Genomic DNA, 25,000 nt, shown 5'->3' on the forward strand with positions numbered 1-25,000 from the left:
TGAGAGAGTGATTATGAGCAGGTGTGAAAACTTTAGATCCTCCATCCTAATTACATCATCAGCACCACTATCACCTCACAGAGAGAGTAAAGAGAACGGACTGCAGAGCTACCTTCTCTCTCTCTATCCCTTCATCTCTCTCTCTCTATCCCTTCATCTCTCTCTCTCTCTCTCTCTCTCTCTATCCCTTCATCTCTCTCTCTCTTTCTCTCTCTCTCTATGGCAGCGGGAGAGTTTTGACGATGGTCGAGTTTTGACAGCGGGAGAGTTTTGATGATGGGAGAGTTTTGACGATGGTCGAGTTTTGACAGTGGAAGAGTTTTGACGATGGGAGAGTTTTGGCAGTGGGAGAGTTTTGGCAGCGGGAGAGTTTTGACGATAGTCGAGTTTTGGCAGTGGGAAGTTTTGACGATGGTCGAGTTTTGGCAGTGGGAGAGTTTTGACGATGGTCGAGTTTTGGCAGTGGGAGAGTTTTGACGATGGTCGAGTTTTGGCAGTGGCCGAGTTTTGGCAGTGGCCGAGTTTTGGCGATGGTCGAGTTTTGGCAGTGGGAGAGTTTTGACCATGGTCGAGTTTTGGCAGCGGGAGAGTTTTGACCATGGTCGAGTTTTGGCGATGGGAGAGTTTTGACGATGGTCGAGTTTTGACGATGGGAGAGTTTTGGCAGTGGGAGAGTTTTGGCAGCGGGAGAGTTTTGACGATGGTCGAGTTTTGGCAGCGGGAGAGTTTTGACGATGGTCGAGTTTTGATGATGGCCGAGTTTTGGCAGCGGGAGAGTTTTGACGATGGTCGAGTTTTGGCAGTGGGAGAGTTTTGACGATGGTCGAGTTTTGGCAGTGGCCGAGTTTTGGCAGTGGCCGAGTTTTGGCGATGGTCGAGTTTTGGCAGTGGGAGAGTTTTGACCATGGTCGAGTTTTGGCAGCGGGAGAGTTTTGACCATGGTCGAGTTTTGGCGATGGGAGAGTTTTGACGATGGTCGAGTTTTGGCGATGGGAGAGTTTTGACGATGGTCGAGTTTTGGCAGTGGCCGAGTTTTGGCAGTGGCCGAGTTTTGGCGATGGTCGAGTTTTGGCAGTGGGAGAGTTTTGACCATGGTCGAGTTTTGGCAGCGGGAGAGTTTTGACCATGGTCGAGTTTTGGCGATGGGAGAGTTTTGACGATGGTCGAGTTTTGACGATGGGAGAGTTTTGGCAGTGGGAGAGTTTTGGCAGCGGGAGAGTTTTGACGATGGTCGAGTTTTGGCAGCGGGAGAGTTTTGACGATGGTCGAGTTTTGATGATGGCCGAGTTTTGGCAGCGGGAGAGTTTTGACGATGGTCGAGTTTTGGCAGTGGGAGAGTTTTGACGATGGTCGAGTTTTGGCAGTGGCCGAGTTTTGGCAGTGGCCGAGTTTTGGCGATGGTCGAGTTTTGGCAGTGGGAGAGTTTTGACCATGGTCGAGTTTTGGCAGCGGGAGAGTTTTGACCATGGTCGAGTTTTGGCGATGGGAGAGTTTTGACGATGGTCGAGTTTTGGCGATGGGAGAGTTTTGACGATGGTCGAGTTTTGGCAGCGGGAGAGTTTTGACGATGGCCGAGTTTTGGCAGTGGGAGAGTTTTGACCATGGTCGAGTTTTGGCAGCGGGAGAGTTTTGACCATGGTCGAGTTTTGGCGATGGGAGAGTTTTGACGATGGTCGAGTTTTGGCGATGGGAGAGTTTTGACGATGGTCGAGTTTTGGCAGCGGGAGAGTTTTGACGATGGCCGAGTTTTGGCAGCGGGAGAGTTTTGACGATGGTCGAGTTTTGGCAGCGGGAGAGTTTTGACGATGGCCGAGTTTTGGCAGCGGGAGAGTTTTGACGATGGTCGAGTTTTGATGATGGCCGAGTTTTGGCAGCGGGAGAGTTTTGACGATGGTCGAGTTTTGGCAGTGGGAGAGTTTTGACGATGGTCGAGTTTTGGCAGTGGGAGAGTTTTGACGATGGGAGAGTTTTGGCGATGGGAGAGTTTTGACGATGGTCGAGTTTTGTCAGCGGGAGAGTTTTGACGATGGTCGAGTTTTGGCAGTGGGAGAGTTTTGACGATGGTCGAGTTTTGGCAGTGGGAGAGTTTTGACGATGGTCGAGTTTTGGCAGTGGCCGAGTTTTGGCAGTGGCCGAGTTTTGGCGATGGTCGAGTTTTGGCAGTGGGAGAGTTTTGACCATGGTCGAGTTTTGGCAGCGGGAGAGTTTTGACCATGGTCGAGTTTTGGCAGTGGGAGAGTTTTGACGATGGTCGAGTTTTGGCGATGGTCGAGTTTTGGCAGTGGGAGAGTTTTGACCATGGTCGAGTTTTGGCAGCGGGAGAGTTTTGACCATGGTCGAGTTTTGGCGATGGGAGAGTTTTGACCATGGTCGAGTTTTGGCGATGGGAGAGTTTTGACCATGGTCGAGTTTTGGCAGCGGGAGAGTTTTGACGATGGCCGAGTTTTGGCAGCGGGAGAGTTTTGACGATGGTCGAGTTTTGGCAGCGGGAGAGTTTTGACGATGGCCGAGTTTTGGCAGCGGGAGAGTTTTGACGATGGCCGAGTTTTGGCAGCGGGAGAGTTTTGACGATGGTCGAGTTTTGGCAGCGGGAGAGTTTTGACGATGGTCGAGTTTTGGCAGTGGGAGAGTTTTGACGATGGTCGAGTTTTGGCAGCGGGAGAGTTTTGACGATGGTCGAGTTTTGGCAGCGGGAGAGTTTTGACGATGGTCGAGTTTTGGCAGTGGCCAAGTTTGGCAGTGGGAGAGTTTTGACGATGGTCGAGTTTTGGCAGTGGGAGAGTTTTGACGATGGTCGAGTTTTGGCAGTGGGAGAGTTTCGACGATGGTCGAGTTTTGGCAGCGGGAGAGTTTTGACGATGGTCGAGTTTTGGCAGCGGGAGAGTTTTGACCATGGTCGAGTTTTGGCAGCGGGAGAGTTTTGACGATGGTCGAGTTTTGGCAGCGGGAGAGTTTTGACGATGGTCGAGTTTTGGCAGCGGGAGAGTTTTGACGATGGCCGAGTTTTGGCAGCGGGAGAGTTTTGATGATGGGAGAGTTTTGACGATGGTCGAGTTTTGACAGTGGAAGAGTTTTGAACGATGGTCGAGTTTTGACGATGGTCGAGTTTTGGCAGCGGGAGAGTTTTGACGATGGGAGAGTTTTGACGATGGGAGAGTTTTGACGATGGTCGAGTTTTGACAGTGGAAGAGTTTTGAACGATGGTCGAGTTTTGACGATGGTCGAGTTTTGGCAGCGGGAGAGTTTTGACGATGGGAGAGTTTTGACGATGGGAGAGTTTTGACGATGGTCGAGTTTTGACGATGGGAGAGTTTTGGCAGTGGGAGAGTTTTGACGATGGGAGAGTTTTGGCAGTGGGAGAGTTTTGACGATGGGAGAGTTTTGGCAACGGGAGAGTTTTGACGATGGTCGAGTTTTGGCAGCGGGAGAGTTTTGACGATGGTCGAGTTTTGGCAGTGGGAGAGTTTTGACGATGGTCGAGTTTTGGCAACGGGAGAGTTTTGACGATGGTCGAGTTTTGGCAGCGGGAGAGTTTTGACGATGGTCGAGTTTTGACGATGGTCGAGTTTTGGCAGCGGGAGAGTTTTGACGATGGTCGAGTTTTGGCAGCGGGAGAGTTTTGACGATGGGAGAGTTTTGGCAACGGGAGAGTTTTGACAACGGGAGAGTTTTGATGATGGGAGAGTTTTGACGATGGTCGAGTTTTGGCAGTGGGAGAGTTTTGATGATGGTCGAGTTTTGGCAGTGGGAGAGTTTTGATGATGGTCGAGTTTTGGCAACGGGAGAGTTTTGACGATGGTCAAGTTTTGGCAACGGGAGAGTTTTGACGATGGTCGAGTTTTGGCAGTGGGAGAGTTTTGGCAGTGGGAGAGTTTTGACAGTGGGAGAGTTTTGGCAGTGGGAGAGTTTTGACGATGGGAGAGTTTTGACGATGGTCGAGTTTTGGCAGTGGGAGAGTTTTGATGATGGTCGAGTTTTGGCAGTGGGAGAGTTTTGACGATGGTCGAGTTTTGGCAGTGGGAGAGTTTTGATGATGGTCGAGTTTTGGCAGTGGGAGAGTTTTGATGATGGTCGAGTTTTGGCAACGGGAGAGTTTTGACGATGGTCAAGTTTTGGCAGTGGGAGAGTTTTGATGATGGTCGAGTTTTGGCAGTGGGAGAGTTTTGACGATGGTCGAGTTTTGGCAGTGGGAGAGTTTTGATGATGGTCGAGTTTTGGCAGTGGGAGAGTTTTGATGATGGTCGAGTTTTGGCAACGGGAGAGTTTTGACGATGGTCAAGTTTTGGCAGTGGGAGAGTTTTGATGATGGTCGAGTTTTGGCAGTGGGAGAGTTTTGATGATGGTCGAGTTTTGGCAACGGGAGAGTTTTGACGATGGTCGAGTTTTGGCAGTGGGAGAGTTTTGGCAGTGGGAGAGTTTTGACAGTGGGAGAGTTTTGGCAGTGGGAGAGTTTTGACGATGGGAGAGTTTTGACGATGGTCGAGTTTTGGCAGTGGGAGAGTTTTGATGATGGTCGAGTTTTGGCAGTGGGAGAGTTTTGACGATGGTCGAGTTTTGGCAGTGGGAGAGTTTTGATGATGGTCGAGTTTTGGCAGTGGGAGAGTTTTGGCAGCGGGAGAGTTTTGACAGTGGGAGAGTTTTGACAGTGGGAGAGTTTTGACGACGGTCGAGTTTTGGCAGTGGGAGAGTTTTGGCAGCGGGAGAGTTTTGACAGTGGGAGAGTTTTGACAGTGGGAGAGTTTTGACGACGGTCGAGTTTTGGCAGTGGGAGAGTTTTGGCAGCGGGAGAGTTTTGACAGCGGGAGAGTTTTGACGATGGTCGAGTTTTGACGATGGTCAAGTTTTGACGATGGGAGAGTTTTGGCAGTGGGAGAGTTTTGGCAGCGGGAGAGTTTTGACGATGGTCGAGTTTTGACGATGGTCGAGTTTTGACGATGGGAGAGTTTTGGCAGTGGGAGAGTTTTGGCAGCGGGAGAGTTTTGACAGCGGGAGAGTTTTGACAGCGGGAGAGTTTTGACGATGGTCGAGTTTTGACAGCGGGAGAGTTTTGGCAGCGGGAGAGTTTTGACGATGGTCAAGTTTTGACGATGGGAGAGTTTTGGCAGCGGGAGAGTTTTGGCAGCGGGAGAGTTTTGACAGCGGGAGAGTTTTGACGATGGTCGAGTTTTGACGATGGTCGAGTTTTGGCAGCGGGAGAGTTTTGACGATGGTCAAGTTTTGACGATGGGAGAGTTTTGGCAGTGGGAGAGTTTTGACAGTGGGAGAGTTTTGGCAGTGGGAGAGTTTTGGCAGCGGGAGAGTTTTGGCAGCGGGAGAGTTTTGGCAGCGGGAGAGTTTTGACGATGGTCGAGTTTTGGCAGTGGGAGAGTTTTGATGACGGTCGAGTTTTGGCAGTGGGAGAGTTTTGATGATGGTCGAGTTTTGGCAGTGGGAGAGTTTTGATGATGGTCGAGTTTTGGCAGAGGGAGAGTTTTGGCAGCGGGAGAGTTTTGACGATGGTCGAGTTTTGGCAGCGGGAGTTTTGACGATGGGAGAGTTTTGGCAGCGGGAGTTTTGACGATGGGAGAGTTTTGGCAGCGGGAGTTTTGACGATGGGAGAGTTTTGGCAGCGAGAGTTTTGACGATGGTCGAGTGATAAAAATATTTGGTCACACTTCATTTTAAGTCTCTAATAACTGTGTAGTAACACATCAATAAAATATGCAACAACCCTAACTACTGATTTAGTCAGTGTTACACTGGATTACAGAAGTACAGCCTATGTTATTACACGTGTTTATCAGCTTCAGTTTTACCTCATGTAATTGGACAAGTGCATCTTCTACACATGAACTGTCTAGTGTAGTGTTACCGTTAAAGTGGGCAGTTCCTGTGTAGTTATCATGTAGGTACTGTGTAATAATGGAGTAGTCATGTAGACATTGCATTTGGGGGTTAATTTGACAGATTTAATGAATGATATAAAAGTTACGTATTAAGATGAGGGGACATCTGCTGTTCTGTCTCATTACAGACTGGTTTAACGCTGAGACTGTTTAGTGTCACAGCGCTGGCAACATAAACAATAGCTAAATGTTAGGAAAGCTGGCAGTGGAAGTTATTACATACTTCCTTTTACTGCTGGAAAAAAACAGACTTCTGATTAAAAATCGGTCTGATTACAAATGTTATTGTTATGACGTTATATTTATGCTGTTACCTTTGTGTAATTACATGATAAATAACAGGCTGTTACAGCTATTATGATATACTTGTGTAATTACATGAGGCACAAACTGAAGTTGATACGCATGTGTAATTACGTAACGTGTACGTCTGTAACAGTGACTAAATCATTGGTAGTTACCTTGATGTTGCATATGTTGTTCATATGTAGCTACACGGTTATTAGAGACACTTAAAGTGTGTTATGAATATTTGGTCCCACTTTACATTATTATTATTATTATTATTGTTTATCTTTATATGTGTATTTATACATTGACATTTCTTTTTGTAGCTAATTTGTAGTTTTTTTAATTAAATAATGAACACAGTGGTATTGTTCTAAATATTGTTATAGATAATTAATATTATGTGATTCATTTATAATAATGTACGTAGTGTCCAGACTTCCGGAGGCCGAGGGACATTTCTGCGGACTGGGTGACCGGCGCTCTGTACTGGACAGATCACTCCCGCATGCACTGGTTCAGTTACTACACCGCCCACTGGAGGCGCCTGCGCTACTCCATCAACGTGGGTCAGCTCAGTGGACCCAACTGCACACGCCTCATCACTGACCTGCAGGGGGAGCCCTTCGCCATCACTGTAAACCCCATCCGAGGGTACGGAACCAACACTGCTGGACACAGAGAGCTAAACCTAATCCTAACCTGAAGCTAATCCTTAGAACTCCAGATGTAGTATTATGATGTACTCCAGTTTAATGATATGAATTCTAGTTATAGAATGTATTACATCACGCTGAAATCCTTGTTTAGAATGATGTACTGGACGGTGATTGGTGACCACTCGCATATCGAGGAGGCGGCCATGGATGGATCTTTGCGTCGGGTCCTGCTGGAGAAGACCCTGCGCAGGCCGACAGGTAGGGCTGGACGATATGGACCAAAAATCATATCTCACTATTTTTAGGTTGAATGCCAAAACACGGTGTGTTTGTGTATGTGTGTATATATATATTGTTTCCAAAAGACTTCACTCCCCCATCCAAATCACTCAATCCAAGTGTTCCAGTCACTTCCATGGACACAGGTGTGTAAAGCCGAGCCCCTAGGCCTGCAGACTGCTTCTACAGACATTAGTGAAAGAATGGGTCGCTCTCAGGAGCTCAGTGAATTCCAGCGTGGTACCGTGATCAGACGCCACCTGTGCAGCAAGTCCAGTCGTGAAATTTCCTCACTACTAAATATTCCACAGTCCACTGTCAGTGGGATTATAACAAAGTGGAAGCGATTGGGAACGACAGCAACTCAGCCACGAAGTGGTCGGCCACGTAAAATGACAGAGCGGTCAGCGGATGCTGAGGGGCATAGTGCGCAGAGGTCACCGACTTTCTGCAGAGTCAATCACTACAGACCTCCAAACTTCATGTGGCCTTCAGATCAGCTCAAGAACAGCGTAGAGAGCTTCATGGAATGGGTTACCGTGGCCGAGCAGCTGCATCCAAGCCTTACATCACCAAGCGCAATGCAAAGCGTGGAATGCAGTGGAGTAAAGCGCCGCCACTGGACTCTAGAGCAGTGGAGACGTGTTCTCTGGAGTGACCAATCACGCTTCTCCGTCTGGAAATCTGATGGACGAGTCTGGGTTTGGCGGTTGCCAGGAGACGGTGCTTGTCTGACTGCATTGTGCCGAGTGTAAAGTTTGGTGGAGGGGGGATCATGGTGTGGGGGTGTTTTTCAGGAGTTGGGCTCGGCCCCTTAGTTCCAGTGAAAGGAACTCTTAAAGCTTCAGCACCAAGAGATTTTGGACAATTTCACGCTCCCAACTTTGTGGGAACTTTTTGAAATATATATACACACACACACTGATTACATCATTAATACCTACAGACTTCATTAAGTCTAACAGGGTTGTTTGTATCTCTACAGGTTTGGCAATCGATTACTACGGAGAACGGCTGTATTGGGCTGACTCTGAGCTCTCTGTGATCGGCAGCGTTAGACTGGATGGCACGGACGTTCAGCTGGCTGTGAGGCCTCACCACGGTGAGAGACTGTGGTCAGAAGCTGACCAATAATGAAACAAATTAATAGAGGGAGGCTAACAAACTGTACAGCAACAGATAAAATACTAGTCTGTAACTGAACACCTACATAGTTAGAGGAAATGCAACGTGTGTGTTTCTAATAAAGTGGCCAGTTAATGAAAGCAGAAGCTGAGTGTTTCTGTTAAAGTGGCCAGTTAGTGAAAGCAGAAGCTGAGTGTTTCTGTTAAAGTGGCCAGTTAGTGAAAGCAGAAGCTGAGTGTTTCTGATAAAGTGGCCAGTTAGTGAAAGCAGAAGCTGAGTGTTTCTGTTAAAGTGGCCAGTTAGTGAAAGCAGAAGCTGAGTGTTTCTGATAAAGTGGCCAGTTAGTGAAAGCAGAAGCTGAGTGTTTCTGATAAAGTGGCCAGTTAGTGAAAGCAGAAGCTGAGTGTTTCTGATAAAGTGGCCAGTTAGTGAAAGCAGAAGCTGAGTGTTTCTGTTAAAGTGGCCAGTTAGTGAAAGCAGAAGCTGAGTGTTTCTGATAAAGTGGCCAGTTAGTGAAAGCAGAAGCTGAGTGTTTCTGATAAAGTGGCCAGTTAGTGAAAGCAGAAGCTGAGTGTTTCTGATAAAGTGGCCAGTTAGTGAAAGCAGAAGCTAAGTGTTTCTGTTAAAGTGGCCAGTTAGTGAAAGCAGAAGCTGAGTGTTTCTGATAAAGTGGCCAGTTAGTGAAAGCAGAAGCTGAGTGTTTCTGATAAAGTGGCCAGTTAGTGAAAGCAGAAGCTGAGTGTTTCTGATAAAGTGGCCAGTTAGTGAAAGCAGAAGCTGAGTGTTTCTGATAAAGTGGCCAGTTAGTGAAAGCAGAAGCTGAGTGTTTCTGTTAAAGTGGCCAGTTAGTGAAAGCAGAAGCTGAGTGTTTCTGATAAAGTGGCCAGTTAATGAAAGCAGAAGCTGAGTGTTTCTGATAAAGTGGCCAGTTAGTGAAAGCAGAAGCGGAGTGTTTCTGATAAAGTGGCCAGTTAGTGAAAGCAGAAGCGGAGTGTTTCTGAAAAAGTGGCCAGTTAGTGAAAGCAGAAGCGGAGTGTTTCTGAAAAAGTGGCCAGTTAGTGAAAGCAGAAGCTGAGTGTTTCTGATAAAGTGGCCAGTTAGTGAAAGCAGAAGCGGAGTGTTTCTGAAAAAGTGGCCAGTTAGTGAAAGCAGAAGCTGAGTGTTTCTGATAAAGTGGCCAGTTAGTGAAAGCAGAAGCTGAGTGTTTCTGATAAAGTGGCCAGTTAGTGAAAGCAGAAGCGGAGTGTTTCTGAAAAAGTGGCCAGTTAGTGAAAGCAGAAGCGGAGTGTTTCTGAAAAAGTGGCCAGTTAGTGAAAGCAGAAGCTGAGTGTTTCTGATAAAGTGGCCAGTTAGTGAAAGCAGAAGCGGAGTGTTTCTGAAAAAGTGGCCAGTTAGTGAAAGCAGAAGCTGAGTGTTTCTGATAAAGTGGCCAGTTAGTGAAAGCAGAAGCTGAGTGTTTCTGATAAAGTGGCCAGTTAGTGAAAGCAGAAGCTGAGTGTTTCTGATAAAGTGGCCAGTTAGTGAAAGCAGAAGCGGAGTGTTTCTGATAAAGTGGCCAGTTAGTGAAAGCAGAAGCGGAGTGTTTCTGTTAAAGTGGCCAGTTAGTGAAAGCAGAAGCTGAGTGTTTCTGATAAAGTGGCCAGTTAGTGAAAGCAGAAGCTGAGTGTTTCTGATAAAGTGGCCAGTTAGTGAAAGCAGAAGCTGAGTGTTTCTGATAAAGTGGCCAGTTAGTGAAAGCAGAAGCTGAGTGTTTCTGATAAAGTGGCCAGTTAATGAAAGCAGAAGCTGAGGGTTTCTGATAAAGTGGCCAGTTAGTGAAAGCAGAAGCTGAGTGTTTCTGATAAAGTGGCCAGTTAGTGAAAGCAGAAGCGGAGTGTTTCTGATAAAGTGGCCAGTTAGTGAAAGCAGAAGCGGAGTGTTTCTGTTAAAGTGGCCAGTTAGTGAAAGCAGAAGCTGAGTGTTTCTGATAAAGTGGCCAGTTAGTGAAAGCAGAAGCTGAGTGTTTCTGATAAAGTGGCCAGTAAAGGGCATGGAAAGTGTAAACGTGGTTGGAATTCTGATGTAGTTATTATGCGTTTGGGAAAGTGTGTTTACGGATGTTTCCTACATGGATCTTTAACCCCGATCCGTCTCCTGCGCCGCTGCCCGAGGGCTGGTCGTGATTTAGCTGGCGCGTGTCGAATGTGTCATACACACGTCGAGGAATTCACATCCATCCTGACAGCGTACGTGTGTGTGTTTGTGTTTCCCTCAATTGAATCATGGCAGCTTTATGAAATTCTTCCCTCCCGCTAAGTTGCTGGCTGCATTCCTGCCCACGTGTTTTATCGGACCCTCGCAGCGCCTAGCTGGAATGGCAAAATGGTTTTCTGTCATGTCCCAGAGGAAAGAACGAAAAGGCTAAAAACACAGCTTCACCTGTTTCGGGGGGAATTCTTTATCTTTGGTAAAGAAGACGGATGAAGGCGTCTAGCTGGATCATCCCTCACCGATTCCGACAGTTTGACATGAGGGGAATTGAATTCAGAGAAATGAACAGGAATGGGCTGGACAGAGAGACAAATGGGAAGAGAGGGAGACAGAAGATGGACAGAGGGAGAGAAGGCTGTGAACGGAGAACGGAAAGCATGACGTTTTAATCAGAGGATCAACTTCCTTCCTTCTTAGATGGTCCTTACGTTACATTTAATTTAATAAACAATAAATGAAGAGGACCAGCCTGGTCAGACTTACAGTAACAGGGCTAACTTACAGTTACAGGGCTGATGTACAGTAACAGGGTTTCCTTACAGTAACAGGGCTGACGTACAGTTACAGGGCTGATGTACAGCAACAGGGTTTCCTTACAGTAACAGGGCTGACTTACAGTTACAGGGCTGACTTACAGTTACAGGGTTTCCTTACAGTAACAGGGCTGATTTACAGTTACAGAACTGACTTACAGTAACAGGGCTGATTTACAGTTACAGAACTGACTTACAGTAACAGGGCTGATGTACAGTAACAGGGCTGACGTACAGTTACAGGGCTGACTTACAGTTACAGGGTTTCCTTACAGTAACAGGGCTGATTTACAGTTACAGAACTGACTTACAGTAACAGGGCTGATGTACAGTAACAGGGCTGACGTACAGTAACAGGGCTGACTTACAGTTACAGAACTGACTTACAGTAACAGGGCTGATTTACAGTAACAGGGCTGACGTACAGTAACAGGGCTGACTTACACTTACAGGGCTGACTTACAGTTACAGAACTGACTTACAGTAACAGGGCTGATGTACAGTAACAGGGCTGACGTACAGTAACAGGGCTGATGTACAGTAACAGGGCTGACGTACAGTAACAGAACTGACTTACAGTAACAGGGCTGATGTACAGTAACAGGGCTGATGTACAGTTACAGGGCTGACTTACAGTTACAGAACTGACTTACAGTAACAGGGCTGATGTACAGTAACAGAACTGACTTACAGTAACAGGGCTGATGTACAGTAACAGGGCTGACGTACAGTAACAGGGCTGATGTACAGTAACAGGGCTGACTTACAGTTACAGGGCTGACTTAGTTACAGGGTTTCCTTACAGTTACAGAACTGACTTACAGTAACAGGGCTGATGTACAGTAACAGGGCTGATGTACAGTAACAGGGCTGACTTACAGTTACAGGGTTTCCTTACAGTAACAGGGCTGACTTACAGTTACAGAACTGACTTACAGTAACAGGGCTGATGTACAGTAACAGGGCTGACTTACAGTTACAGGGTTTCCTTACAGTAACAGGGCTGACTTACAGTTACAGAACTGACTTACAGTAACAGGGCTGATGTACAGTAACAGGGCTGACTTACAGTTACAGGGTTTCCTTACAGTAACAGGGCTGACTTACAGTTACAGAACTGACTTACAGTAACAGGGCTGACGTACAGTAACAGGGCTGACTTACAGTTACAGGGCTGACTTACAGTTACAAGGTTTCCTTACAGTAACAGGGCTGACTTACAGTTACAGAACTGACTTACAGTAACAGGGCTGATTTACAGTAACAGGGCTGACGTACAGTAACAGGGCTGACTTACAGTAACAGAACTGACTTACAGTAACAGGGCTGATGTACAGTAACAGGGCTGACGTACAGTAACAGGGCTGATGTACAGTAACAGGGCTGACGTACAGTTACAGGGCTGACTTACAGTTACAGAACTGACTTACAGTAACAGAACTGACTTACAGTAACAGGGCTGACTTACAGTTACAGAACTGACTTACAGTAACAGGGCTGACGTACAGTTACAGGGCTGACGTACAGTTACAGGGCTGACTTACAGTAACAGGGCTGATGTACAGTAACAGGGCTGACGTACAGTTACAGGGCTGACGTACAGTAACAGAACTGACTTACAGTAACAGGGCTGATGTACAGTTACAGGGCTGATGTACAGTTACAGAACTGACTTACAGTAACAGGGCTGATGTACAGTAACAGGGCTGACGTACAGTAACAGGGCTGACGTACAGTAACAGGGCTACCTTTAGAGTAGTTTATTAAGTTTATTATAATATATATTATAATTTGACCACATGTTGATCCTCTTCAGAGGACCATTCCAGTAAAGCTGCATGATGCTACTCTAATGAAGCTAAACTCGCATCTATATTTCCGTCGGATGTTTACGCAGGTATTTCTCAGCCGTTCCGTATCGACGTCTTCGAGGACTACATATACGGCACGAACCTGAAGCACGAGACCTTCCGGGTGCATAAGTATGGGAGGAAGCTGGTGGAGATGCTTCGTCTGCGAGTGGACAGAGCGTCCAGTGTGCTGGTGTTCCACCGTTATAAACAGCAGGAGGGTGAGACCCACTGACCCAACACAGGAACACAAGCAGAGCCCTGAATATGTCAGGAAGTGGGCTGAACCGAAGGTCCAAATGGGGAATAAGCGTAGCAGTATCTGAAAAAAGAGCTGGAGGATTTCAGGTCGGGGCTGGTTGATCTTCAGTAACCTGATAGTATTGACCAGTGTCTATTCCAGAAGCACAAATTAAGATTAAGATTAGATTAAGTGACCCTTATTAGTCCCACAACGGGGAAATTCCACCTCCGCGTTTAACCCATCTGTGAAGTGAAACACCACACACACACACACACACACTAGGGCGCAGTGAGCACACTTGCCCAGAGCAGTGGGCAGCCCTATCCACAGCTGGGGGTGAGGTGTCTTGCTCAAGGACACCTCAGTCATGTGCTGTCGGCTCTGGGGATCGAACCGGTGACCTTCTGGTCACGAGACTGGTTCCCTGACCTCCAGCCCACGACTGCCCCCAAATTTGTAGTGAGATATAATAAAGCTAAAAAATATCTCCAAAGGATGCTTCGCTTTCCTCCCACCATGTCTCAGAGACGCTCTGCAATCCCTCTAGACTCGTTTCAGTCCCCTTCATACTGCAGCAGCCTGAGAAGCCGTGGTCCATTTCTGCGGCTGAGGTTTTAAGTGTCTGAACGTTGCAGTGTTGCTCCTCTCTGTCCCTCAGTGCTGAACCCGTGTGTGAGGATGAGCTGTGATTTCCTCTGCCTGTTGAACCCCGACGGCGCGAGGTGCGTATGTCCAGAGGGGAAGTCCTTGGTCAACAGGACCTGCAGGGACACCAGCGTCTCAGGTAACGCCGTCCAAACACATCACAGGTACATTTGAGGTGCATTAGAATCAGGATAACGCAGGTAAAGTAAGGTAAACAGGTTTAAGGGACAGAAGACGTTAGTATTAGACGTCACTGCAAGATGAGGTCTAAATGGATGTACAAGCTTAATTAGCGATGATGTAGTAGAGCTTAGGACAGCCTTGCTATGTTAGTGGAGGGTTCAGTTACATTAATTAATTAATCAATTAATTAAGCAGACACATTCCCACACTCCAGCTTTCTGAAGACTATGAGTGTCGACGTTTTGTAAAAGCAAACAGGTGCATTAATTCAGTGTCTAGTACATGAACAGTGTACCTGCAGACTGCTTTACCAGCACTTTCTGTGTGTGTGTGTGTTTCAGGTGAGCTGTGTCGGCCGGTGTGTGAGAACGGCGGGCGCTGTGTGCTGAATGAGAAAGGACAGGCTCGCTGTCTCTGCTGGCCAAATTACTCCGGTCAGCATTGTGAAATCAGCCACTGCAAAGAACACTGCCTCAACGGGGGCACCTGCACGGCCTCGCCGCTAGGTAAGCACTATTGCATCATCATCACAGTGGACGTGTCTGTATAAACATCCTGTATACTAACACCTTACCCAGGCCACTTTATTGGAAACACCCACCTTGTGCTTCCACTAACTGGCCACTTTATCAGAAACACCCACCTTGTGCTTCCACTCACTGGCCACTTTATTAGAAACTCCCACCTTGTGCTTCCACTAACTGGCCACTTTATTAGAAACACCCACCTTGTGCTTCCACTGACTGGCCACTTTATTAGAAACACCCACCTTGTGCTTCCACTAACTGGCCACTTTATTAGAAACACCCACCTTGTGCTTCCACTCACTGGCCACTTTATTAGAAACACCCACCTTGTGCTTCCACTAACTGGCCACTTTATTAGAAACACCCACCTTGTGCTTCCACTCACTGGCCACTTTATTAGAAACACCCACCTTGTGCTTCCACTAACTGGCCACTTTATTAGAAACACCCACCTTGTGCTTCCACTAACTGGCCACTTTATTAGAAACACCCACCTTGAGCTTCCACTAACTGGCCACTTTATTAGAAACACCTACCTTGTGCTTCCACTAACTGGCCACTTTATTAGAAACACTCACCTTGTGCTTCCACTGACTGGCCACTTTATTAGAAACACCCACCTTGTGCTTCCGCTAACTGGCCACTTTATTAGAAACACCCACCTTGTGCTTCCACTAACTGGCCACTTTATCAGAAACACCCACCTTGTGCTTCCACTCACTGGCCACTTTATTAGAAACTCCCACCTTGTGCTTCCACTAACTGGCCACTTTATTAGAAACACCCACCTTGTGCTTCCACTGACTGGCCACTTTATTAGAAACACCTACCTTGTGCTTCCACTAACTGGCCACTTTATTAGAAACACCTACCTTGTGCTTCCACTAACTGGCCACTTTATTAGAAACACTCACCTTGTGCTTCCACTGACTGGCCACTTTATTAGAAACACCCACCTTGTGCTTCTGCTAACTGGCCACTTTATTAGAAACACCCACCTTGTACTTCCACTAACTGGCCACTTTATTAGAAACACCCACCTTGTGCTTCCACTGACTGGCCACTTTATTAGAAACACCCACCTTGTGCTTCCACTAACTGGCCACTTTATTAGAAACACCCACCTTGTACTTCCACTAACTGGCCACTTTATTAGAAACACCCACCTTGTGCTTCCACTAACTGGCCACTTTATTAGAAACACCTACCTTGTGCTTCCACTGACTGGCCACTTTATTAGAAACACCCACCTTGTGCTTCCACTAACTGGCCACTTTATTAGAAACACCTACCTTGTGCTTCCACTCACAGGCTGTGAAAGAAAGAGAGAATAACGGGGCTGTAAACAGAGAGCTATTGAGCCAGTATAAGAGAAGGATGGAGCAGGAGGGGGAAAAGAGAAAAATGGAGAAGGAGAGGGAGAGAATAATTGACACAGAGGGAGAGATAGAGGACAAAATGACACTCAGAGCAGACGAGGGATCTGTCAGCGGGTCATTATCTGTGTCTGTGTGGTGTAAAAATATCTGTATCCGCACATCAGCAGAGCCACATTATGGGTGCTGTGGACGTTACAAGAGCTGAAAATTCTGCTCTATTTCACCGTGAAGATCCGCTCATCCCCGGCTGGTAATGTCTGCACTTACTGTCGGTGTCACCTGGCAGCAAGAGAGAGAGACCGTTTTAGTACAGGATCTCGGCTTTTCTGAAGGGAGGAGAAGCACACAGATGTTCACAATACTCACCAGGGGTTTCACTAACTGGCCACTTTATTAGAAACACCCACCTTGTGCTTCCACTAACTGGCCACTTTATTAGAAACACCCACCTTGTGCTTCCACTAACTGGCCACTTTATTAGAAACACCCACCTTGTGCTTCCACTAACTGGCCACTTTATTAGAAACACCCACCTTGTGCTTCCACTAACTGGCCACTTTATTAGAAACACCCACCTTGTGCTTCCACTAACTGGCCACTTTATTAGAAACACCCACCTTGTACTTCCACTAACTGGCCACTTTATTAGAAACACCCACCTTGTGCTTCCACTAACTGGCCACTTTATTAGAAACACCTACCTTGTGCTTCCACTGACTGGCCACTTTATTAGAAACACCCACCTTGTGCTTCCACTAACTGGCCACTTTATTAGAAACACCTACCTTGTGCTTCCACTCACAGGCTGTGAAAGAAAGAGAGAATAACGGGGCTGTAAACAGAGAGCTATTGAGCCAGTATAAGAGAAGGATGGAGCAGGAGGGGGAAAAGAGAAAAATGGAGAAGGAGAGGGAGAGAATAATTGACACAGAGGGAGAGATAGAGGACAAAATGACACTCAGAGCAGACGAGGGATCTGTCAGCGGGTCATTATCTGTGTCTGTGTGGTGTAAAAATATCTGTATCCGCACATCAGCAGAGCCACATTATGGGTGCTGTGGACGTTACAAGAGCTGAAAATTCTGCTCTATTTCACCGTGAAGATCCGCTCATCCCCGGCTGGTAATGTCTGCACTTACTGTCGGTGTCACCTGGCAGCAAGAGAGAGAGACCGTTTTAGTACAGGATCTCGGCTTTTCTGAAGGGAGGAGAAGCACACAGATGTTCACAATACTCACCAGGGGTTTCACTAACTGGCCACTTTATTAGAAACACCCACCTTGTGCTTCCACTAACTGGCCACTTTATTAGAAACACCCACCTTGTGCTTCCACTAACTGGCCACTTTATTAGAAACACCCACCTTGTGCTTCCACTAACTGGCCACTTTATTAGAAACACCCACCTTGTGCTTCCACTAACTGGCCACTTTATTAGAAACACCCACCTTGTGCTTCCACTAACTGGCCACTTTATTAGAAACACCCACCTTGTGCTTCCACTCACTGGCCACTTTATTAGAAACACCCACCTTGTGCTTCCACTAACTGGCCACTTTATCAGAAACACCCACCTTGTGCTTCCACTAACTGGCCACTTTATTAGAAACACCCACCTTGTGCTTCCACTAACTGGCCACTTTATTAGAAACACCCACCTTGTGCTTCCACTAACTGGCCACTTTATTAGAAACACCTACCTTGTGCTTCCACTAACTGGCCACTTTATTAGAAACACCCACCTTGTGCTTCCACTAACTGGCCATTTTATTAGAAACACCCACCTTGTGCTTCCACTAACTGGCCACTTTATTAGAAACACCCACCTTGTGCTTCCACTCACTGGCCACTTTATTAGAAACACCCACCTTGTGCTTCCACTAACTGGCCACTTTATTAGAAACACCCACCTTGTGCTTCCACTAACTGGCCACTTTATTAGAAACACCCACCTTGTGCTTCCACTAACTGGCCACTTTATTAGAAACACCTACCTTGTTCTTCCACTAACTGGCCACTTTATTAGAAACACCCACCTTGTACTTCCACTAACTGGCCACTTTATTAGAAACACCCAACTTGTGCTTCCACTCACTGGCCACTTTATTAGAAACACCTACCTTGTGCTTCCACTAACTGGCCACTTTATTAGAAACACCCACCTTGTGCTTCCACTAACTGGCCACTTTATTAGAAACACCCACCTTGTGCTTCCTCTAACTGGCCACTTTATTAGAAACACCCACCTTGTGCTTCCACTAACTGGCCACTTTATTAGAAACACCCACCTTGTGCTTCCACTAACTGGCCACTTTATTAGAAACACCCACCTTGTGCTTCCACTAACTGGCCACTTTATCAGAAACACCTACCTTGTGCTTCCACTAACTGGCCACTTTATTAGAAACACCTACCTTGTGCTTCCACTCACTGGCCACTTTATTAGAAACACCTACCTTGTGCTTCCACTAACTGGCCACTTTATTAGAAACACCCACCTTGTGCTTCCACTAACTGGCCACTTTATTAGAAACACCTACCTTGTGCTTCCACTACCTGGCCACTTTATTAGAAACACCCACCTTGTGCTTCCACTACCTGGCCACTTTATTAGAAACACCCACCTTGTGCTTCCACTCACTGGCCACTTTATTAGAAACACCCACCTTGTGCTTCCACTAACTGGCCACTTTATTAGAAACACCCACCTTGTGCTTCCACTAACTGGCCACTTTATCAGAAACACCCACCTTGTGCTTCCACTAACTGGCCACTTTATTAGAAACACCTACCTTGTGCTTCCACTAACTGGCCACTTTATTAGAAACACCCACCTTGTGCTTCCACTCACTGGCCACTTTATTATAAACACCCACCTTGTGCTTCCACTAACTGGCCACTTTATTAGAAACACCCACCTTGTGCTTCCACTCACTGGCCACTTTATTAGAAACACCCACCTTGTGCTTCCACTAACTGGCCACTTTATTAGAAACACCCACCTTGTGCTTCCACTAACTGGCCACTTTATTAGAAACACCCACCTTGTGCTTCCACTAACTGGCCACTTTATTAGAAACACCTACCTTGTGCTTCCACTAACTGGCCACTTTATTATAAACACCCACCTTGTGCTTCCACTAACTGGCCACTTTATTAGAAACACCCACCTTGTGCTTCCACTAACTGGCCACTTTATTAGAAACACCTACCTTGTGCTTCCACTAACTGGCCACTTTATTATAAACACCCACCTTGTGTTTCCACTAACTGGCCACTTTATTAGAAACACCCACCTTGCGCTTCCACTAACTGGCCACTTTATTAGAAACACCTACCTTGTGCTTCCACTAACTGGCCACTTTATTATAAACACCCACCTTGTGCTTCCACTAACTGGCCACTTTATTAGAAACACCTACCTTGTACTTCCACTAACTGGCCACTTTATTATAAACACCCACCTTGTGCTTCCACTAACTGGCCACTTTATTAGAAACACCCACCTTGTGCTTCCACTCACTGGCCACTTTATTAGAAACACCCACCTTGTGCTTCCACTAACTGGCCACTTTATTAGAAACACTCACCTTGTGCTTCCACTAACTGGCCACTTTATTAGAAACACCCACCTTGTGCTTCCACTCGCTGGCCACTTTATTAGAAACACCCACCTTGTGCTTCCACTAACTGGCCACTTTATTATAAACACCCACCTTGTGCTTCCACTAACTGGCCACTTTATTAGAAACACCTACCTTGTGCTTCCACTAACTGGCCACTTTATTAGAAACACCTACCTTGTGCTTCCACTAACTGGCCACTTTATCAGAAACACCCACCTTGTGCTTCCACTAACTGGCCACTTTATTATAAACACCCACCTTGTGCTTCCACTAACTGGCCACTTTATTATAAACACCCACCTTGTGCTTCCACTAACTGGCCACTTTATTATAAACACCCACCTTGTGCTTCCACTAACTGGCCACTTTATTAGAAACACCCACCTTGTGCTTCCACTAACTGGCCACTTTATTAGAAACACTCACCTTGTGCTTCCACTAACTGGCCACTTTATTATAAACACCCACCTTGTGCTTCCACTAACTGGCCACTTTATTAGAAACACCTACCTTGTGCTTCCACTAACTGGCCACTTTATTAGAAACACCTACCTTGTGCTTCCACTAACTGGCCACTTTATCAGAAACACCCACCTTGTGCTTCCACTAACTGGCCACTTTATTAGAAACACCTACCTTGTGCTTCCACTAACTGGCCACTTTATCAGAAACACCCACCTTGTGCTTCCACTAACTGGCCACTTTATTATAAACACCCACCTTGTGCTTCCACTAACTGGCCACTTTATTATAAACACCCACCTTGTGCTTCCACTAACTGGCCACTTTATTATAAACACCCACCTTGTGCTTCCACTAACTGGCCACTTTATTAGAAACACCCACCTTGTGCTTCCACTAACTGGCCACTTTATTAGAAACACTCACCTTGTGCTTCCACTAACTGGCCACTTTATTATAAACACCCACCTTGTGCTTCCACTAACTGGCCACTTTATTAGAAACACCCGCCTTGTGCTTCCACTCACTGGCCACTTTATTAGAAACACCCACCTTGTGCTTCCACTCACTGGCCACTTTATTAGAAACACCCACCTTGTGCTTCCACTAACTGGCCACTTTATTAGAAACACTCACCTTGTGCTTCCACTAACTGGCCACTTTATTAGAAACACCCACCTTGTGCTTCCACTCGCTGGCCACTTTATTAGAAACACCCACCTTGTGCTTCCACTAACTGGCCACTTTATTATAAACACCCACCTTGTGCTTCCACTAACTGGCCACTTTATTAGAAACACCTACCTTGTGCTTCCACTAACTGGCCACTTTATTAGAAACACCTACCTTGTGCTTCCACTAACTGGCCACTTTATCAGAAACACCCACCTTGTGCTTCCACTAACTGGCCACTTTATTATAAACACCCACCTTGTGCTTCCACTAACTGGCCACTTTATTATAAACACCCACCTTGTGCTTCCACTAACTGGCCACTTTATTATAAACACCCACCTTGTGCTTCCACTAACTGGCCACTTTATTAGAAACACCCACCTTGTGCTTCCACTAACTGGCCACTTTATTAGAAACACCCACCTTGTGCTTCCACTAACTGGCCACTTTATTATAAACACCCACCTTGTGCTTCCACTAACTGGCCACTTTATTAGAAACACCTACCTTGTGCTTCCACTAACTGGCCACTTTATTAGAAACACCTACCTTGTGCTTCCACTAACTGGCCACTTTATCAGAAACACCCACCTTGTGCTTCCACTAACTGGCCACTTTATTAGAAACACCTACCTTGTGCTTCCACTAACTGGCCACTTTATCAGAAACACCCACCTTGTGCTTCCACTAACTGGCCACTTTATTATAAACACCCACCTTGTGCTTCCACTAACTGGCCACTTTATTATAAACACCCACCTTGTGCTTCCACTAACTGGCCACTTTATTAGAAACACTCACCTTGTGCTTCCACTAACTGGCCACTTTATTATAAACACCCACCTTGTGCTTCCACTCACTGGCCACTTTATTATCTTGTTTGATATGATTAGCTTCTGTAGTTTTAGCACTGGAGCTACAGGGTTAATGGAGCTCACGGTAATGAAAGTGTATGTCTCTCTGTAGGGAAGCCTGCGTGCCGCTGTGCTCTTGGTTTTTCCGGGCCGGTGTGTGAAAGGCACGTGTGTGACGGTTTCTGTCTGAATGGCGGAACGTGTGACGTTACCCTCGGCAACCAGCCTTTTTGTCACTGTCCGGCAGAGTACACCGGAGAACGCTGCAGATACCGTGAGTGGAACATCTGTCCATCATTGGATTCTGTTATTGTTGCAATCCATCTATTACATATGTATATAAATATAATGAAATGACCCCACAGTTAATTACATAGTTAGTTACCTAATGAATTACATTATGATTAGATTTCCCTTCTGCATGGCCGGGTTTGAGTTTGAGTTTCTGATTTTTTTCTGTTTGTTTTGATATCAAATAACAGATAACACCCAAAACGTAAAGGCTGCTCTTTTTTTTTCAAACCAAGATTGTAAACAAAACAATAACTTCATCATTTGTAAATGTAAAGAACATTTAAATCATAGAGGTAATAAGCCCTATTTGAGCTGGATTAGTCTTATTAGAGACAAAGGATCTTGGTAATTTACCCAAATTACCAGAGATATCCCAGCATTATGTGACGAGATCCACACTTCTGAACAACAGCAACACATGGCGTACCTGAGTGATATATAGACTAGCATTAGGCTTGCAAAGTGAAGGCAGAAGTCAGTATCAGGATTATGGGAAATGTAAGGCAATGGAGGATACTTCTACTCTGCCTTCAAAAACGGCCAAACGGAACAACCTCAGGAGGCAGCATTTTACACAAATATTAGACTGGCTGCTTTCCTGTTTCAGAATACTGTAGGCAGTTGATTATTGGTGTGGTCTGATCAGCAGGCATCTGTCTAAGTAGTCAGCGTTTTGAGGCAGCTGCCTCCAGAATGGAGTATGTTTGTGTAAACAACTCTGCACAGTAGAACCATGCACCACCACTCCTGTGTCAGCTTCACAAGTGCAGGTCCTTTGCAGTCATATGAGGGTTTTGCTTTGCATTTCCATCCATCCATCCATCCATCCATCCATCCATCCATCCATCCATCCATCCATCCATCCATCCATCCATCCATCCATCCATCCATCCATCTGACAGCTATGCTCTTTGTTGATCTGCAGATATCTGTCATCATTTCTGCGTGAACTCGAAGGCCTGTACTCTGTCCAGCTCGGGGGACGTGGAGTGCGTGTGTCCGACGCAGTTCGAGGGTCTGAAGTGTGAGGTGGATCGGTGTGTTCACTGTCTGGGGGCTCCCTGCATCGTAGATAACAACACCGGAGACGTGTTCTGCAAGTGAGTGTGTATGAATGCAGGACTGCATATGCAAAACTACCAATCGTGACTGTTTTTTTTTTTTTTTTAATTGGCCCACCATCCGTGAGTCAGACAGTAATCAGATAATGAGGAAACTCCAGGTCTACATGAGTCAGACAGTAATCAGATAATGGGGAAACTCCAGGTCTACAGGAGTCAGACAGTAATCAGATAATGGGGAAACTCCAGGTCTACATGAGTCAGACAGTAATCAGATAATGGGGAAACTCCAGGTCTACAGGAGTCAGACAGAAATCAGATAATGGTGAAACTCCAGGTCTACATGAGTCAGACAGTAATCAGATAATGGGGAAACTCCAGGTCTACAGGAGTCAGACAGTAATCAGATAATGGGGAAACTCCAGGTCTACATGAGTCAGACAGTAATCAGATAATGGGGAAACTCCGGGTCTACATGAGTCAGACAGTAATCAGATAACGGGGAAACTCCAGGTCTACAGGAGTCAGACAGTAATCAGATAATGGGGAAACTCCAGGTCTACAGGAGTCAGACAGTAATCAGATAACGGGGAAACTCCAGGTCTACATGAGTCAGACAGTAATCAGATAATGGGGAAACTCCAGGTCTACAGGAGTCAGACAGTAATCAGATAATGGGGAAACTCCAGGTCTACATGAGTCAGACAGTAATCAGATAACGGAGAAACTCCAGGTCTACATGAGTCAGACAGTAATCAGATAACGGAGAAACTCCAGGTCTACATGAGTCAGACAGTAATCAGATAATGAGGAAACTCCAGGTCTACATGAGTCAGACAGTAATCAGATAATGGGGAAACTCCAGGTCTACAGGAGTCATACAGTAATCAGATAATGGGGAAACTCCAGGTCTACAGGAGTCAGACAGTAATCAGATAATGGAGAAACTCCAGGTCTACATGAGTCAGACAGTAATCAGATAATGGGGAAACTCCAGGTCTACATGAGTCAGACAGTAATCAGATAATGGGGAAACTCCAGGTCTACAGGAGTCAGACAGTAATCAGATAATGGGGAAATTCCAGGTCTACAGGAGTCAGACAGTAATCAGATAATGGGGAAACTCCAGGTCTACATGAGTCAGACAGTAATCAGATAACGGGGAAACTCCAGGTCTACATGAGTCAGACAGTAATCAGATAATGGGGAAACTCCAGGTCTACAGGAGTCAGACAGTAATCAGATAATGGGGAAACTCCAGGTCTACATGAGTCAGACAGTAATCAGATAATGGGGAAACTCCAGGTCTACAGGAGTCAGACAGTAATCAGATAACGGGGAAACTCCAGGTCTACAGGAGTCAGACAGTAATCAGATAACGGGGAAACTCCAGGTCTACAGGAGTCAGACAGTAATCAGATAATGGGGAAACTCCAGGTCTACATGAGTCAGACAGTAATCAGATAACGGAGAAACTCCAGGTCTACATGAGTCAGACAGTAATCAGATAATGGGGAAACTCCAGGTCTACAGGAGTCAGACAGTAATCAGATAATGGGGAAACTCCAGGTCTACAGGAGTCAGACAGTAATCAGATAATGGGGAAACTCCAGGTCTACATGAGTCAGACAGTAATCAGATAATGGGGAAACTCCAGGTCTACAGGAGTCAGACAGTAATCAGATAATGGGGAAACTCCAGGTCTACAGGAGTCAGACAGTAATCAGATAACGGGGAAACTCCAGGTCTACATGAGTCAGACAGTAATCAGATAATGGGGAAACTCCAGGTCTACATGAGTCAGACAGTAATCAGATAATGGGGAAACTCCAGGTCTACAGGAGTCAGACAGTAATCAGATAATGGGAAAACTCCAGGTCTACATGAGTCAGACAGTAATCAGATAATGGGGAAACTCCAGGTCTACATGAGTCAGACAGTAATCAGATAATGGGGAAACTCCAGGTCTACATGAGTCAGACAGTAATCAGATAATGGGGAAACTCCAGGTCTACATGAGTCAGACAGTAATCAGATAATGGGGAAACTCCAGGTCTACATGAATCAGACAGTAATCAGATAATGAGGAAACTCCAGGTCTACATGAGTCAGACAGTAATCAGATAATGGAGAAACTCCAGGTCTACAGGAGTCAGACAGTAATCAGATAATGGGGAAACTC

The 25,000-nt window shown here is 46.2% G+C and overlaps 1 protein-coding gene across 2 annotated transcripts in view; it reads left to right on the forward strand.

Annotated features, from left to right (window-relative positions):
- Positions 1–25,000, forward strand: part of lrp1ba (low density lipoprotein receptor-related protein 1Ba) — a 421,137-nt gene that overhangs the window by 369,683 nt on the left and 26,454 nt on the right. For both annotated transcript variants that reach the window (XM_037534585.1, XM_037534586.1), the window contains 8 exons: positions 6,604–6,827; positions 6,984–7,090; positions 8,097–8,213; positions 12,917–13,090; positions 13,772–13,897; positions 14,283–14,447; positions 21,576–21,737; positions 22,683–22,857. In XM_037534585.1, coding sequence (XP_037390482.1) covers positions 6,604–6,827; positions 6,984–7,090; positions 8,097–8,213; positions 12,917–13,090; positions 13,772–13,897; positions 14,283–14,447; positions 21,576–21,737; positions 22,683–22,857 — 1,250 coding nt within the window. The remainder of the gene's footprint in view (positions 1–6,603; positions 6,828–6,983; positions 7,091–8,096; positions 8,214–12,916; positions 13,091–13,771; positions 13,898–14,282; positions 14,448–21,575; positions 21,738–22,682; positions 22,858–25,000) is intronic.

Source organism: Pygocentrus nattereri, chromosome 25 (genome assembly GCF_015220715.1).
Source record: "Pygocentrus nattereri isolate fPygNat1 chromosome 25, fPygNat1.pri, whole genome shotgun sequence".
In the NCBI taxonomy this organism is placed as follows: domain Eukaryota; kingdom Metazoa; phylum Chordata; class Actinopteri; order Characiformes; family Serrasalmidae; genus Pygocentrus; species Pygocentrus nattereri.